At 45.8% G+C, this 15341-nt stretch overlaps 1 protein-coding gene across 1 annotated transcript in view; it reads left to right on the top strand.

Moving 5' to 3' along the window:
* fat4 (FAT atypical cadherin 4) overlaps positions 1-15341 on the top strand; it is a 368131-nt gene that overhangs the window by 211306 nt on the left and 141484 nt on the right. The window contains 2 exon segments of the mRNA XM_033015309.1: positions 224-1146; positions 7465-7639. Coding sequence (XP_032871200.1) covers positions 224-1146; positions 7465-7639 — 1098 coding nt within the window.

Below are 15341 nucleotides of genomic sequence, written 5' to 3'. Positions count from 1 at the left end.
AATGGCGGTGCTGGCTCGAAGGGCTGAATGGCCTCCTCCTGCACCTATTTTCTATGTTTCTATGATAGCAACTGAAACAGTGCAAAATATCCCCTAACATGGAGTTTTCCAATGTTCTTTATTTTACTGATTAAATGCCACTGATTCCATTTGCATGACACTTTACACAGCCATCTTTAAGCATTTGATGTGCTAATTTTGTTCTTTCCCTCCTGCTTTCCAGGGTTGAACTCTCAGTTAGAATACATCATCGCAGCTGGAGATTCGTTGCAGTATTTTAATATTGACAGTAACGGGGTCCTGAGTGTCAGGCTAGAGTTAGATCGGGAGAGCCAGTCGTTCTACAACCTGCTAATCATGGCTCACGATTCATCTCTGCTGCCTGCAAGTAGGCTTACGAGCACCGCACAAATCTCTGTTATTCTCCTGGATGTCAACGACAACCCACCACGATTTATTTCCTCCAAAATGGCGTACATGCAAGAAAACTCTCCTGTCAACACTATTGTCTACAAAGCACAAGCCACCGATCCTGACAGTGGCCCAAACAGTTATGTCGAGTACACCTTGCTGAGCCACTCGGCAAACAAGTTCAGCATCGGAACAATAGACGGCACAGTTAGACTAACTGGCGGCCTTGACAGGGAAGAAATCTCCAATTATACCTTGACGGTGATTGCTACGGACAAGGGTGAGCCCCCACTCTCCTCATCAATGGACATTACTGTTATTGTGCTCGATGTGAATGATAACCCTCCCGTCTTTCAGCAGCGTCTCTATCAAGTTGAAATTAGTGAAAACACACTTAGCGGCATTGACCTCCTCCAGGTGGCCGCCACTGACTTGGACGAAGGCACCAATGGTCAGGTCCGGTACCACGTGGCCGGTGGAAATGTGAACAGTGATTTTCGGCTTGATTCAGTTACCGGTGTATTATCAGTGGCCAAGCAGCTCGATCGCGAAACGCACCCCTCGTATTCTCTGACTGTCCAGGCAACTGATCGTGGAAGCAGCCCACAAACTGCCACAGCTGTGGTGAACATCAACCTCACCGACATGAACGACTTTATACCCGTCTTTGAACTGTCGCCCTACACAATGCACGTGCAGGAAAATGCACGCAGTCTGCCATCGTCCATCTTGCAGGTTGGTAGCATAAATCTTCTACTAAATCAGCAGTAATTCTTCAATCTACGTAAAATTAATGTTGTGATGACAATAGACAATAGACAATAGGTACAGGAGTAGGCCATTCGGCCCTTCGAGCCAGCACCGTCATTCAATGTGATCATTGCTGATCATCCCCAATCAGTACCCCTTTCATCCTTCTCCCCATATCCCCTGACTCCGCTATCTTTAAGAGCCCTATCTAGCTCTCTCTTGAAAGCATCCAGAGAACCTGCCTCCATCGCCCTCTGACGCAGATAATTCCACAGACTCACCACTCTCTGTGAGAAAAAGTGTTTCCTTGTCTCCGTTCTAAATGGCTTACTCCTTATTCTTAAACTGTGGCCCCTGGTTCTGGACTCCCCCAACATCGGGAACATGTTTCCTGCCTCTAGCGTGTCCAAGCCCTTAACAATCTTATACGTTTCAATGAGATCCCAGAGAGTTGTGAATTTATGGAATTCCCTGCCACAGAGGGTAGTGGAGGCCAAGTCACTGGATGGATTTAAGAGTGAGTTAGATAGAGCTCTAGGGGCTAGTGGAGTCAAGGGATATGGGGAGAAGGTAGGCATGGGTTATTGATAGGGGATGATCAGCCATGATCACAATGAATGGCGGTGCTGGCTTGCAGGGTCGAATAGCCTCCTCCTGCACCTATTTTCTATCTTTCTATGAAAGTAATGGCGAGGAAGGATTTGTGACTTTAAAAGCACTCAAAGGGTTGATGGCCAGTCCATCTTCGGCTTTTTCAATTTCGGGCCTGCCACAGCAAAACACAGTAGCAAAGTATCGACAACACCAAAGCTTGGGCTAATCAGTGGCGAATAATTGTTTATACCATAAAATTGCCAAGTTATGATTATGTCACAGAAAAACTAACCACTACCATAATCATATCTCTAATCATCAACATTCTAGAGGGAGCATTATTGAGAGGGGATCTCATTGAAACGTATAAGATTGTTAAGGGTTTGGACACACTAGAGGCAGGAAACATGTTCCCGATGTTGGGGGAGTCCAGAACCAGGGGCCACAGTTTAAGAATAAGGAGTAAGCCATTTAGAACGGAGACGAGGAAACACTTTTTCTCACAGGGAGTGGTGAGTCTGTGGAATTCTCTGCCTCAGAGGGCGGTGGAGGCAGGTTCTCTGGATGCTTTCAAGAGAGAGCTAGATAGGGCTCTTAAAAATAGCAGGCCAGAACGGGGTACTGATTGGGGATGATTAGCCATGATCACAGTGAATGGCGGTGCTGGCTCGAAGGGCCGAATGGCCTACTCCTGCACCTGCAATCTATTGTCTATTGATCCAAAACTTCAATGAATCGGCCACACAAATAATGAGTTTGCATTCAGATTTTTGACTAACGTTTCCGGGACAAGAGACTCATCCACTGTCTCCACAAATCCTCTGACTCGGATCCATTCTGGCATCCATGTGACATATCAGGAACATAATAGAATACTCTTTATTTGCTTGGATAAATGCAGCACCTGCAGCACTAACAAAGATTGACATTATCCACAACAAAGCTGACCTCTGTTTCACACGTCACGTTAAACCGTCATAATTGGCACTCCACTGCTGCTGTGCATATCATCTGCAAAATATCCTCCACCACTCACCGAGCCTTCTTTGACAAAACCTCTCAAACTTGCAACCTTGTGCTCTCTATTGCCTGGAAGGACAAGTTCAGCAAATGCATTGGGAATTGTCACCACCTGCAAGTTCCCCTCTACATCACACAAAATTATCCTTGGAATTGTATTGCAATTGCTTGAGCACCGTTGAGTCACAATTGGGGCTCCCCACCCAGAATGCCACCGCAACTTTAGGGCCTGTATGGATCTGAGAAAAATGGAATGTAATCCTGAAGTGCCTTTGAGTTAATTCAGATTCAGATTCAGATTCAACTTTAATTGTCATTGTCAGTGTACAGTACAGAGACAACGAAATGCAGTTAAGATCTCACTGGAAGAGCGACATAGAATATGATTTCAATAAATAAAACTATTTACATGTATACAGACATAGTGTTTTTCCTGTGGGAGGAGTGTCCTGGGGTGGGGGGCGGGGGGGTGATTGGCAGTCACCGAGGTACATTGTTGAGTAGTGTGACAGCCGCAGGGAAGAAGCTGTTCCTGGACCTGCTGGTCCGGCAACGGAGAGACCTGTAGCGCCTCCCGGATGGTAGGAGGGTAAACAGTCCATGGTTGGGGTGAGAGCAGTCCTTGGCGATGCTGAGCGCCCTCCGCAGACAACGCTTGCTTTGGACAGACTCAATGGAGGGGAGCGAGGAACCGGTGATGCGTTGGGCAATTTTCACCACCCTCTGCAGTGCTTTCCGGTCGGAGACAGAGCAGTTGCCATACCATACTGTGATACAGTTGGTAAGGATGCTCTCGATGGTGCAGCGGTAGAAGTTCACCAGAATCTGAGGAGACAGATGGACCTTCTTCAGTCTCCTCAGGAAGAAGAGACGCTGGTGAGCCTTCTTGACCAGAGTTGAGGTATTGTGGGTCCAAGAGAGGTCATCGGAGATGTTGACCCCCAGGAACCTGAAGCTGGAAACACGTTCCACCTCCGTCCCGTTGATGTGGATGGGGGTGTGCGTGCCGCCCCTAGACTTCCTGAAGTCTACAATGAGCTCCTTGGTCTTCTTGGAGTTAAGGGCCAGGTTGTTGTCAGCGCACCATGCTGCTAGGATCTGGACCTCCTCCCTATAGGCCGACTCATCGTTGTTGCTGATGAGGCCAATCACCGTAGTATCATCTGCATACTTGATGATGGTGTTAGTACCATGTACAGGTGTGCAGTCATAGGTGAAGAGGGAGTAGAGGAGGGGGCTCAGCACACAGCCCTGTGGAACGCCGGTGTTCAGGGTGTGGGTTGAAGAGGTGTGCTTGTCTAACCTAACAGACTGGGGTCTGTTGGTTAGAAAGTCCAGTATCCAGTTGCAGAGGGAGGGGTCGATGCCCAGGTTACCGAGTTTGGTGATCAGTTTAGAGGGTATAATGGTGTTGAATGCTGAGCTGTAATCGATGAACAGCATTCTTACGTAAGTGTCTTTGTTGTCGAGGTGGGAGAGGGCGGAGTGAAGTGCCGTTGAGATGGCATCCTTCGTACTCCTATTCTTGCGGTAGGCAAACTGATAGGGATCCAGTGTGGGGGGTAGGCAGCCTTTGAGGTGTGCCAGGACCAGCCTCTCGAAGCACTTGGTGATGATGGGAGTAGGTGCAACTGGGCGGAAGTCGTTGAGGCTTGCCGCAGTGGAGTGTTTTGGCACTGGCACGATGGAGGTGGTTTTAAGGCACGTGGGAACAACTGCTTGGGCAAGTGACAGGTTGAAGATGTCAGTCCAGACGTCTGTCAGCTGCGCAGCACAGGCCCTGAGGACGCGCCCAGGGATGCCGTCAGGGCCAGCAGCCTTACGTGCATTAGTCCTACTCAGTGCCACGTACACGTCGATGGGGGTGAGTGTGAGGGGTTGGTGATCGGCAGGTAGCACAGCCTTGATGGCTGTCTCTAGATTGTCCCTGTCGAAGCGGCCATGGAATTGGTTAAGCTCCTCAAGGAAGGAGGCGTCGCTGGATGTGGGGGTGGTGTTGGTGGGTCTATAGTCCGTGATGGCCTGGATGCCTTGCCACATGCGTCGGGGGTCGGAGTTGTAGTTGAAGTGCTCCTCAATCCTGAGCTTATGGCAGTGCTTGGCCTTCTTGATGCCCCTCTTCAGGTTAGCCCTGGATGAACTGTAGGCTAGAGCATCGCCTGACCTGAAAGCGGTGTCCCGTGCTTTCAGCAGTAGCCTGATCTCGCTGTTCATCCATGGCTTCTGATTCAGGAATATGGTCACCTGTTTGAGGGAGGTGACACTATTGATGGTGGAGTTTATAAAGTCCAGAACAGAGGATGTGTAGGAATCAATGTCCGTGTGGGAGTCAAGGGTGGCCTGGGCTGCAAACGCCTTCCAGTCAGTGTTTCCAAAACACTGCTGAAGTGTGAAGTCCGCTTCCTCTGACCAGACTTTAACTGTCCTCACCGTGGGTTTAACCCGTCTGATGAGTGGGGAGTATGTTGGGAGCAGGAACAATGAGAGGTGATCAGACAGACCAAGGTGGGGGAGGGGGATGGCTTTGTAAGCTTCAGCCATGTTGGTGTAGACTTTGTCCAGTGTCTTGTCTACTCTAGTGGGGAAGGAGACATGTTGGTGGAATTTGGGGAGTACAGTCTTCAGGTTGGAGTGATTGAAGTCACCCGCAACAATGAAGGCTGCCTCGGGGTTGTGCGTCTGTTGATTGCTAATGGCAGTATGCAGCTCTTTCATTGCAAGCTTGGCATTAGCATCAGGAGGGATATAGGCTGCAGTCACAACAGTGGAGGTGAACTCTCTGGGCAGATAGAACAGTCTGTATTTAACCAAGAGGAACTCAAGGTTAGCTGAGCAGTGACTCTCGATGATGGTGGAGTCCGTGCACCATGCTTTATTTACATCAATGCACAGACCCCCACCTCTGGTCTTACAGTCTGTTGTCCTGTCCGCTTGGAGTAAATGATGCCCCGATAGCTGGATGGCGCTATCAGGAACGTTGATGTTGAGCCAAGTTTCCGTGAAGATCAGGATGTTGCAGTCTTTGATCCAGTTGTGGGAGGTGATCCTTAGCCGGAGTTCGTCCATTTTATTTGCCAGTGAGCGCACGTTAGCGAGGAAAAGGCTAGGAATCGCTAGCCTGTGTGGGGCTAGCTCTAACCTGGCCTGTGTGGGGCTAGCTCTAACCTGGCCTTTAACCCACCTCTGTGTCCCCGGCGGTGCTTTCGTACGCGTCGCCGTCTGTTGGTGCTTCCGGTCGGCCGAGCTGGCTTGGTGCGCGCTGGTGTTCTGCCGCTCCGTTGCTCCGCGCCTCCGCTGCTCCGGTGGCTTTCTCCAGCCCCGCGGCTCAGCTGGCGTTCTCCAACCCCCGCGGTTTCCAGCCCCGCGGTCTCCAGCCCCGCGGCCCTGCTGGCGTTCTCCAGCCCCGCGGTCTCCAGCCCCGGGGCTCCGCTGGCTTTCTACAGCCCCGCTGCTCTGGTGCTCCGTTGCTCTGACGAGCTCAGGAGCGAGACGGAGATCGCCCAGAAAGTTGTTGCAGCTGCAGGAACCGAAGTCCAGAAGTTCCTGTCGGCTGTACGAAATGGATACAAGACTGCTCCGCGTGAGCAGCCTTGAAACAGGTGGGGGAATTGTCGCTATTTTTCCCATTCTTGGGAGACACGGGGCGTCGCGATGTGCCCGCGCCGCCGCCACCTTGGGAACTGTCCCACGAGCATGCGACTCCATGCGGCAAGCGTGACCTAAAGCCCGCAGCCGCCTCGACGCCGTATGCACGGAGGTCGAGTGAGTGACGTGAAGTTCGAGCAAAGTCCGACGGGCGTACGGCGTCGAGGCGGCTGCGGGCCGGCAGGCCTTTGCCGCACGGAATTTTTGAACCCGGTCAGTTTTTCGGAGCCCCGCGCGATGTCGGGACCAGCTCCGCACAACTCCATACGGCTCCGCCGATCGAAGTGGGACTGGCCCCGCGAGGCCGTACGGCTCAAGCGACCACGTTAGGTCACGCTTGCCGCATGTAGTCGCATGCTCGTGGGACAGGCCCTTAACTCAAAGACACTTCAGGATTACATTCCATTTTTCTCAGATCCATACTGTATGTATGACCAAAAATAAAGCAAATCTAGGTCAAATATTTAGCAAACCTTGGTTAAATAATTAGCAAAACTTTGACTTCCCAATAGTTCCCAATTTTATAGGATCAAGTTGGCATCCATAATTTAAGTGGAGGCTACTGTTGTTAGTTTTGATGGTAATTATTTTTGAACGAATATAATAATAAGATTTATATTCTTGGAAAGTTAAGTTGTAGATAAGTACAGAGCATAAGTACATAAGTACATCTTGCCAGAGTGCATAATAGTGTCAGTGTAATGAGGCCAATTTTTATCCAGTTTTCATCCAAAGTCAAAATTACTTCCATTGTATGTTTTTTACTTACCAAATTCTGCACAAAGTATTCTCAGTGTTGTAGATAAGAATGGTTGATGATACCTTATTTTCTTAAAATAAAATAAGAATACGCTTAATGTTCACATCTACCTCTCTTGGTCCTGGAAATATTGTTGCTACATTTATTTGCATCTTTTCTGTGGCCTCTGACAATATCATTTTTTTAAATGTTCTTCAGAAAAGTGCCTTATGTGCAAATTCACCGTTGGTTTTATCGTGATATTATTTCCTGAACCTTTTATCTCCTGTGGACTTATTCTGTAGGTCGTAGCTCGCGATGATGACCAAGGCCTGAACGGTCAGTTGACTTATACAATCGTTGATGGAAATGACGTAGGCGCGTTTACTCTAACATCCAGCGGGCAGTTGAGCCTAGTCGTGAGCCTCGATCGAGAAACAACAGCAGAGTTTGTACTGACTGTCATTGCTACAGATGCAGGTAAATGAACCAGACAGATCTGCATTTCAAGCTCTGCTTCATGAATGTAAAATTAGTTTGAATATATGAAAACTGAAGGTAAATTCCTAAAACTGACAAGGCTGTAAGTTGCAGAATGAGGTACAGAAGTTAGTAAGTCAAGTTTTAGTAACTCTGGAAGTGTCGGGAGAAGCGTGAATCAGATATACCTGATTCCTGTCCTTGATTCTCCAATGACTGACTGCCTGACTTTCTGGCAAAACTTCTGACAGAAAGTAGACGGATGTGAAATGTATCCTATACTTAGTGAGAACTTCAAAATTATCTTCCTTCAAAACTTTTTTATGCTAAAAGTAACCAAAGTTAAATACATTCAATTAATATGTCAAATCCAAGTAATTTAACAATCATTTCAGTGAAACGACGGTGAGATTGTTATATTGTGGCACAACAATTAAGCGATTCACAGAGAACTATATTTTGCCTTATTTACTTCATTAGGGTTTCTTCTGACAGCTGGCAATGTAACTCCCATTAACATATTGGGAGTAAAGGGCCTGTCCCACTTACGTGTCCTTGGCACGCAAATTACGCAACCTCGTCGTTGCATTGAGGCGCACGGGCATCGTATGGCCGCGCGGGGCCGGTCCCACTGAGAAGCGCGGAGGGGTATGTAGTTGTGCACGACATCGTGCGGGGCTCCGAAATTTTTGTAGAGAACTAAATCTTCGCCCGCCAATGGCCTGTCGCGGAACTGACGGCCAAAGTGGGACAGGCCCAAGACCCTGGCCTGACGCAACATCCCACCTCCAACAGCAGCAGAAGCAGGCAAACGACCTGGGGCTCACGGCCATTGCGGTCCGGATCCGCCCCCACTTTTACTCCCAGAGCGGGGCCATGAAAATTGAAGATAGACACAAAATGCTGGAGTAACTCAGCGGGACCGGCAGCATCTCTGGCAAGAAGGAATGGGTGAAGTTTCGGGTCGAGACCCTTCTCTTCAGACTGAAGAAGAGTCTCGACACGAAACGTCACCCATTGCTTCTCTCCGGAGATGCTGCCGGTCCCGCTGAGTTACTCCAGCTTTGTGTCTATCTTTAAATGACGTCACGCGCTCCAGACGGCTGTGCGTACGCATGAAATCACGCGCGACCTTCGCGGGGCCATCGCGTCTCAACGCGACCATGAGGTCGCGTAATTAGTGTGCCAAAGACACGTAAGTGGGACAGGCCCTTAACTCTACATGTTACTGCTGCAGTGTGAAGTCTTGCCTGCCGCTATCAAATGGGGAATTACAATGTTCTGACTGCTCATTTGAAGAAATGGACATATGACATTGTTACAATTTTGCCTGCTGCTGGGTAGGATTCCCTGATACTACAGAGAACCCTCTCTGGGTTAGGAACAATGGGAAACTAAACTGATTGGTATAAATCAGTGTTTTGGTGTCAAGCAATCTTGGACTGCTCAATAAAATGAATGGATGCGTGACTACATTTATATATCTGCCACTGTTATATTCCAACGCACTCAACACACTGAATTTGATCACCACAAGATGGAACATGTAAGTGTGCACTGGAGCTGAACAAGCTAAATGACCTGTTGTCTGGTAATAGTCCTGTGCAGATGAAAACACAAAGCACGTAATTTTACTTTTCTTCAATGGTTCGCTCCCACCTGGGATGATTTATCTGCAACTGCCAGTTTTAATATTTTGATGTTACACCAGACATGCTAGGAATTACAGGACAAACAAAGAAGATAGCTCATACTGTTTTACCTTTAATTAAGTTGGGAGTTATAATATAACAACAATGAAAATATTGACTACTCAATGCAAGCATCAAAATTAATTGCACTTTAACAGAGCCAGATGACAACTGAAGAAAACCTCAGTGATGTTCAGCTTTGGGATCATTATTGAAAATTATCCGAGCTTTTCCAACTATGCTATATTTATGTTTTAAATTTTGTGGCCTACAATGTTATTTTCAGAAACAAATCTTATCTAATTTATTCCAGGTACATCCTGGAATGCATTTGAAACATCTTTCTCAAGCCTGTAACCACAATACCTTTGTGTGCCTCTTGTTTCCTGTATTTAATCGGCAACATTTATTCGATTGTCTCTCTCTTTTTCCATCCATGATGTTTAACCACACGGTATATCTTCCCCAGGCGGGACCAATGTTAACAAATCAACATCACAAAAGGAAAAATTCTGCCAACAAGTTAAAAAAAAAGATGAGATCCTTGAGTTTGTTAGCAGAGAAATAAAGTACAAAAACAAGGAAGTTCTGCCAAAACTTTATATAACATAGTGGATTGTAGCTGAAGTATTTTGTGCATTTCTGGGTACCATGCTGTAGGGAATACATCAAAGTGCAGAAGAAATGTGCTAGAATCGTACAAGAGATGAGTGACTTTGGTTATAGAGTTGTTCCCCCTCAAGCAGACAGTTGAGAGAAGAGTTGATAGAGATGTTCAAAAGTATGAAAGTTGTTGATAAAGGTGGGAGAGGCATAAGTGTTGGTAATCAAATGGTACAGTTTTAAATGATGAGTGGATGTACCAAACTAATAAAGAAAAAAACATTACATTGATTAGTTATCTGGAGATAATTCAATATTCATACAAACATACCATCTAGTTCTATATAACACAATCTTTCCATATCTAGCTCGGCATTTATCTAATTGGTGTCATGGCTCAAATAAACAGTCAATTTATCCCAGATCTTCTCAAATGAATTCTCCTTGACTCTCAAGGAATATGTCATATTCTCCATATTAAGGATGTCTCGCACAATTTCTAACCACTGTTCCTGTTTTGGACTTTTTTCATTAAGCCACTGCCTGGTAATGGCCTTCTTGCTTGCTGTAAGCAAAGCTTTAATCAAATATGTATCTTCTATTGTGCCCACTTCTAATTACAATTCTCAATTACAGCCTTTTATTTAGCTGAATCTGCTTGCAGCATTGAATTGCATTGTCATTTGGTGGAAATTTATAGAAACCTAGAAAATCATTTTTTTTGTTTTCTAATGGCGTTAAAGTAACTCGCAGCCCATATCCTGCCTTGCAAAATGAGCTTCAGCAAACCTATTCTATTGATTCACTGCAAGATCATGCAGCTGCCAACATTTAATCTCACAACTGCAATCCAGAAAGCAAGTACAAGCACCACTCGTCTCGCTGTTGGAGAATGTGGCTGTTCAAAAATAGGGAGAACATGTAATCGTGACAAATAGCAGAGCTTTTTCACTTGGGCAGAGAGATTCGTAAAGATGGTGGAGTGGAATTATGAGAGGGGATGGGTAGATGTGGAGACTATCCAGCTGTTCACTTGATATGTTTTTTCTCAGTAGCACTACTTGAGTGTAATCCAAGTTGATTGTTGCAGATAGACACAAAATGCTGGAGTAACTCAACGGTACAGACTTTGACCCCAAACGTCACCTATTACTTCTATCCAAAGATGCTGCCTGTCCCACTGTTACTCCAGCATGTTGTGTCTATCTTGGGTGTAAACCAGCATCTGCAGTTCCTTCCCACACATTGTTTGGTGCAGAACTATAGTTGGATGCAGGAAACTGGTCGACAACTTGGAGAAATGCAAAGTTCAATCATAAGAGGTTAGATGGGATGAAATAAGAATTTAAAAAATGAAAGAAGTGATGATTGGAGCTGATCTTTTCTGCTGAATGCTTTGACACATCACTTTCCTTCTCAAAAAAATTCCCTTCTCACCTTAAACCCGTGCCCTCCAGATTTAGCTGGGGAAAAGACTGGCTATTTAGGGTTTCCAGAGTTCCACCGTTTCATGTGTAAGCCCTGCCCTGGTTTGTCTTACCAACATGCAACACCTTGTATTTACCTAAATTAAATTTGATCTGCCATTCCTTGGTCCATTGGCATAGTCGATCATGATTGCATTGCAATCTTAGACAACCTTCGTCACCACCTTCTATACCACCAAAGGGCCTGTTTCCATGCTGTATGCCCCTATGACTCTAATTCTTGAATTACCAAACTTTTGCAGTTACATAGACTCCATGAGACATTCAATGACAGAGCACAGTCACAAACTTTCATATGAAGAGTTATCTTGAAGCTTGGGACTTCCAAATGTGCACATGTGTGTGCAGGAATCTTGAATTTACAGGCAACTGATGGTTGTTACACACAGATCCCGCCAGAATGTCTGTGTAAAAGCTGGACCACTTTTCTCAAGCAAAATCAAGCATCTGCTATTCAGTTATAGCTTGCCACCTTGAACAGTCAGCCCATCACATTGGCCTAGAAGCACATGAACCATAAGCATCACTTCAAATCGCATCCAGATCTTCTTTGAATGTTTCCATCTCCTATAAAAGTGCATATGATTCACCTCGCCCTTTGAATTGTGGCTGCATTACAGATTCCCTGCACTATTTCGGGAGTTGCTGTCTGCATTTAAACTCCACAATTGTCAATGCCTTCTTACCCCGCATAAGAATAATTTCATTTTGTCACATGCTATTTAGACAGTTGTTTTAGCTGAAATAACATGCAGATGCTTCAGGGAGAATAAACGGTGCTTGCAAATGCAATCTGTCTTTGAGGCAGTCTGAAGGGATTGTGCATTAACATTGTGAAGTGGTAAGAAACCTCAAGCATATGCTCTTTTGACAAAAGATTGAACAGAAGCCAGAGTGCTAGGATGATGGTTATTTTCAGTCTAAATATTGTTTAGATAGTTTTGGAAGTTGCATGTATTAAAGAAGCTGCAGAAGATCATGTCATGTGCTTCCTGATTTTATGTATCATTTTATCTATTTTGGTTGTTGTGTCTACTGTGTTAGATTTTAGGGTAACAGTTACCTGTACAAAATGCAGTTTAGAATAATGTAAATGTTGTTCAGATGTTCCTGCTGATATTGGAGCATGTGCCCAGAGAGATGTGCATGTCCTAATGCTTCTGTCAGTTTTAAACACTGACATGAAAATAGTACTTTCATCACTTCCAACTTAACTGTTTTTGAAATGATGTTCCTCCATTGGTATTCCATGAAGGTACACAATGTGTTTAAGAAGGAATTGCAGATGCTGGAAAATCGAAGGTACACAAAAAAGCTGGAGAAACTCAGCGGGTGCAGCAGCATCTATGGAGCGAAGATCTATCTTCGCTCCGTAGATGCTGCTGCACCCGCTGAGTTTCTCCAGCTTTTTTTTAAGGTACACAATGTGTTTCTTTAGTAGCCATGTTGTTGCAATATCAGCATGAAAATAAATTGACCACTTTTAAGGCACCTAGGAGTAAACTATTTCCTTGAAAGTTACAGAAAGGACTGAAATTGTATAATTGAAATAACTTTTTCCCTACCTCACACATTTTATTGTTTGTGTCCTGAATAAATTATACAATTGCATCTTGCATTTCAGATTTTCGAAGAGATTTGCCCATTTAATCCTCATATTTGTAACAGCCATTTATTTTTAGTTAATTCATGTATTTTTCTAAAGGGCCTGTCCAACTTAGGCGACTTTTTAGGCGAGTGCAGGAGACTACGCGCTCGCCTCATGGTCGCCACATGTTCGCTGGTGAGTCTCCTTCATGGTCGTGAGGAGTTCCCGCATTCTGGGAACTAGTCATGGCCTCAGTATGGTCGCCTAAAATTTTTCAACATGTTGAAACATTTTCTGCAACCAAAAATTGGTCGCCATGGGGATAATCGATAATCCTGTAGCCGTAGGTGCAGTTGTAGTGGGGTCGCCATGTAGTTATGGGTAGTCGTAGGTAGTTTTTCTCATAGAGACTGGTGAGTGTGGAATTCTCTGCCTCAGAGGGTGGTGGAGGCAGGTTCTCTGGATGCTTTCAAGAGAGAGAGCTAGATAGGAATTCTCTGCCTCAAAGGGCTAGATAGGGCTCTTAAAAATAGCAGAGTCAGGGGATATGTGGAGAAGGCAGCAACGGGGTACGGATTGGGGATGATCAGCCATGATCACATTGAATGGCGGTGCTGGCTCGAAGGGCTGAATGGCCTACTCCTGCACCTATTGTCTATTGTCCTTTTGCGCTTCAAAGTTGTGCAGGGCACAGAACGCCTGACTGCACTGGTTAATTGTCATAGCAACAGCCTCAACTACAAACATTCTTTGGTGTGGAGCCATACCAGGCAGACCCGTGCTGAGGTGTTAAACCTGTTAATTTCCCTGCATCAAGGAGGTGTGCCAAAATGACAGGTCGCTCTCCCTCCACTGTGAATCTCACCTTCTGTAGCCATGGGGATATGACTGTCTGGAGACTGAGTGGGACCCGCATCTGGAGACTAGTGAGGCCCTTATCCTCCAGAAACGAATCCACTGGAGCATTCTGTAGGTTACTGGGAATCTCACCCTCCCATCAGGATAAGTTACTTGGAACCCCATCTTCCAGAGACTGGGTAAATGACTGGATATCTTACCAAAAGATATTTCCATTTCCCACAAAAAATCAGCACGAACTTTACGCATATTCCCAGTATGGACAAATAAGAAATTGGTAGTAATTGGCTTCACCGAGACTTTTACTGGACCCCAAAATATCATCCAGCCAGATGGTTCTATCTTATATGGCCTCTATCTTATCCACCCCACTCTTCAAAGTATGCTTATTCTTCATCTTTCCAACAGAAATAGACTATCTTCCACAGTCCTCTAACCAGTAGCTACATCCAGTTGCCCAGTTTGCATGCATTATCTGGCAACTGCTTGCAATTCTGACATAGACATTAAAAATGCTAATTGAATGGTGGTACCAACGGATAGAATATGCCACACAAGCAAAGTTAATATTTCTTTAGACTGCAGCTCATCCCTCTCTGATCTGTGGAGGGCAGGGAGACCTCTGAAAAGAAACACTACAATATTTTTGAAGTATTCTTGTAAGTTAAGGGGTGAGGTTGGTTGGTGTCCCAAGACTCCTTGAAATACTCAGCAGTGCATTATATTAGCTACCCTTACTAGGACTAGACTGGGACTTTATTCCCTGGAGTGCAGGGCATTGAGGATTGATCTTAGAGATGTGTATTAAATCATGAGGGGAATAGTTAGGGTGAATGCACAGTGCCTTTTTCCCCAGAATAGAAGAATCGAGAACTAAGGTAATAGCTTTAAATTGAGAGGGGAAAGATAGGAGGTGCAGGTTTCGTTTTGTTTCGTCGAACACCTCCGTTCGGTCCGCATTAACCGACCTGACCTCCCGGTGGCTCAGCACTTCAACTCCCCCTCCCATTCCCAATCCGACCTCTCTGTCCTGGGTCTCCTCCATGGCCAGAGTGAGCACCACCGGAAATTGGAGGAGCAGCACCTCATATTCCGCTTGTGCAGTCTGCACCCTAGCGGCCATAAACATTGAATTCTCCAATTTCCGATAGCCCTTGCTGTCTCCTCCCCTTCTCAGCTCTCCCTCAGCCCTCGGGCTCCTCCTCTTCCTTTTTCCTTTCTTCTCCCCGCTGATAGGAACCTGAGGGTCAATTTTTTCACACATGGTTACATGGAATGAGTTACCAGACGAAGTAATTGAGGCAGGTAGAATAATAACATTTAAAATACATTTGGACAGGTACTTGAATAGGAGAGGTTTAGAGAGTTTAGGTCCAAACACAGGCAAATGGGACGGTCTTACAAGGGGCATCTCGGTTGACATGAATGTTGGGCAGAAAGACTGCTAAATGGCGCTGTGACACCATGCACATTTA

The sequence above is a fragment of the Amblyraja radiata genome, chromosome 1 (assembly GCF_010909765.2).
Source record: "Amblyraja radiata isolate CabotCenter1 chromosome 1, sAmbRad1.1.pri, whole genome shotgun sequence".
Classification (NCBI taxonomy): Eukaryota; Metazoa; Chordata; class Chondrichthyes; order Rajiformes; family Rajidae; genus Amblyraja; species Amblyraja radiata.
The sequence above is the reverse complement of the archived record's forward strand: the minus strand, read 5'-3'. Positions and strand labels throughout refer to the sequence as shown.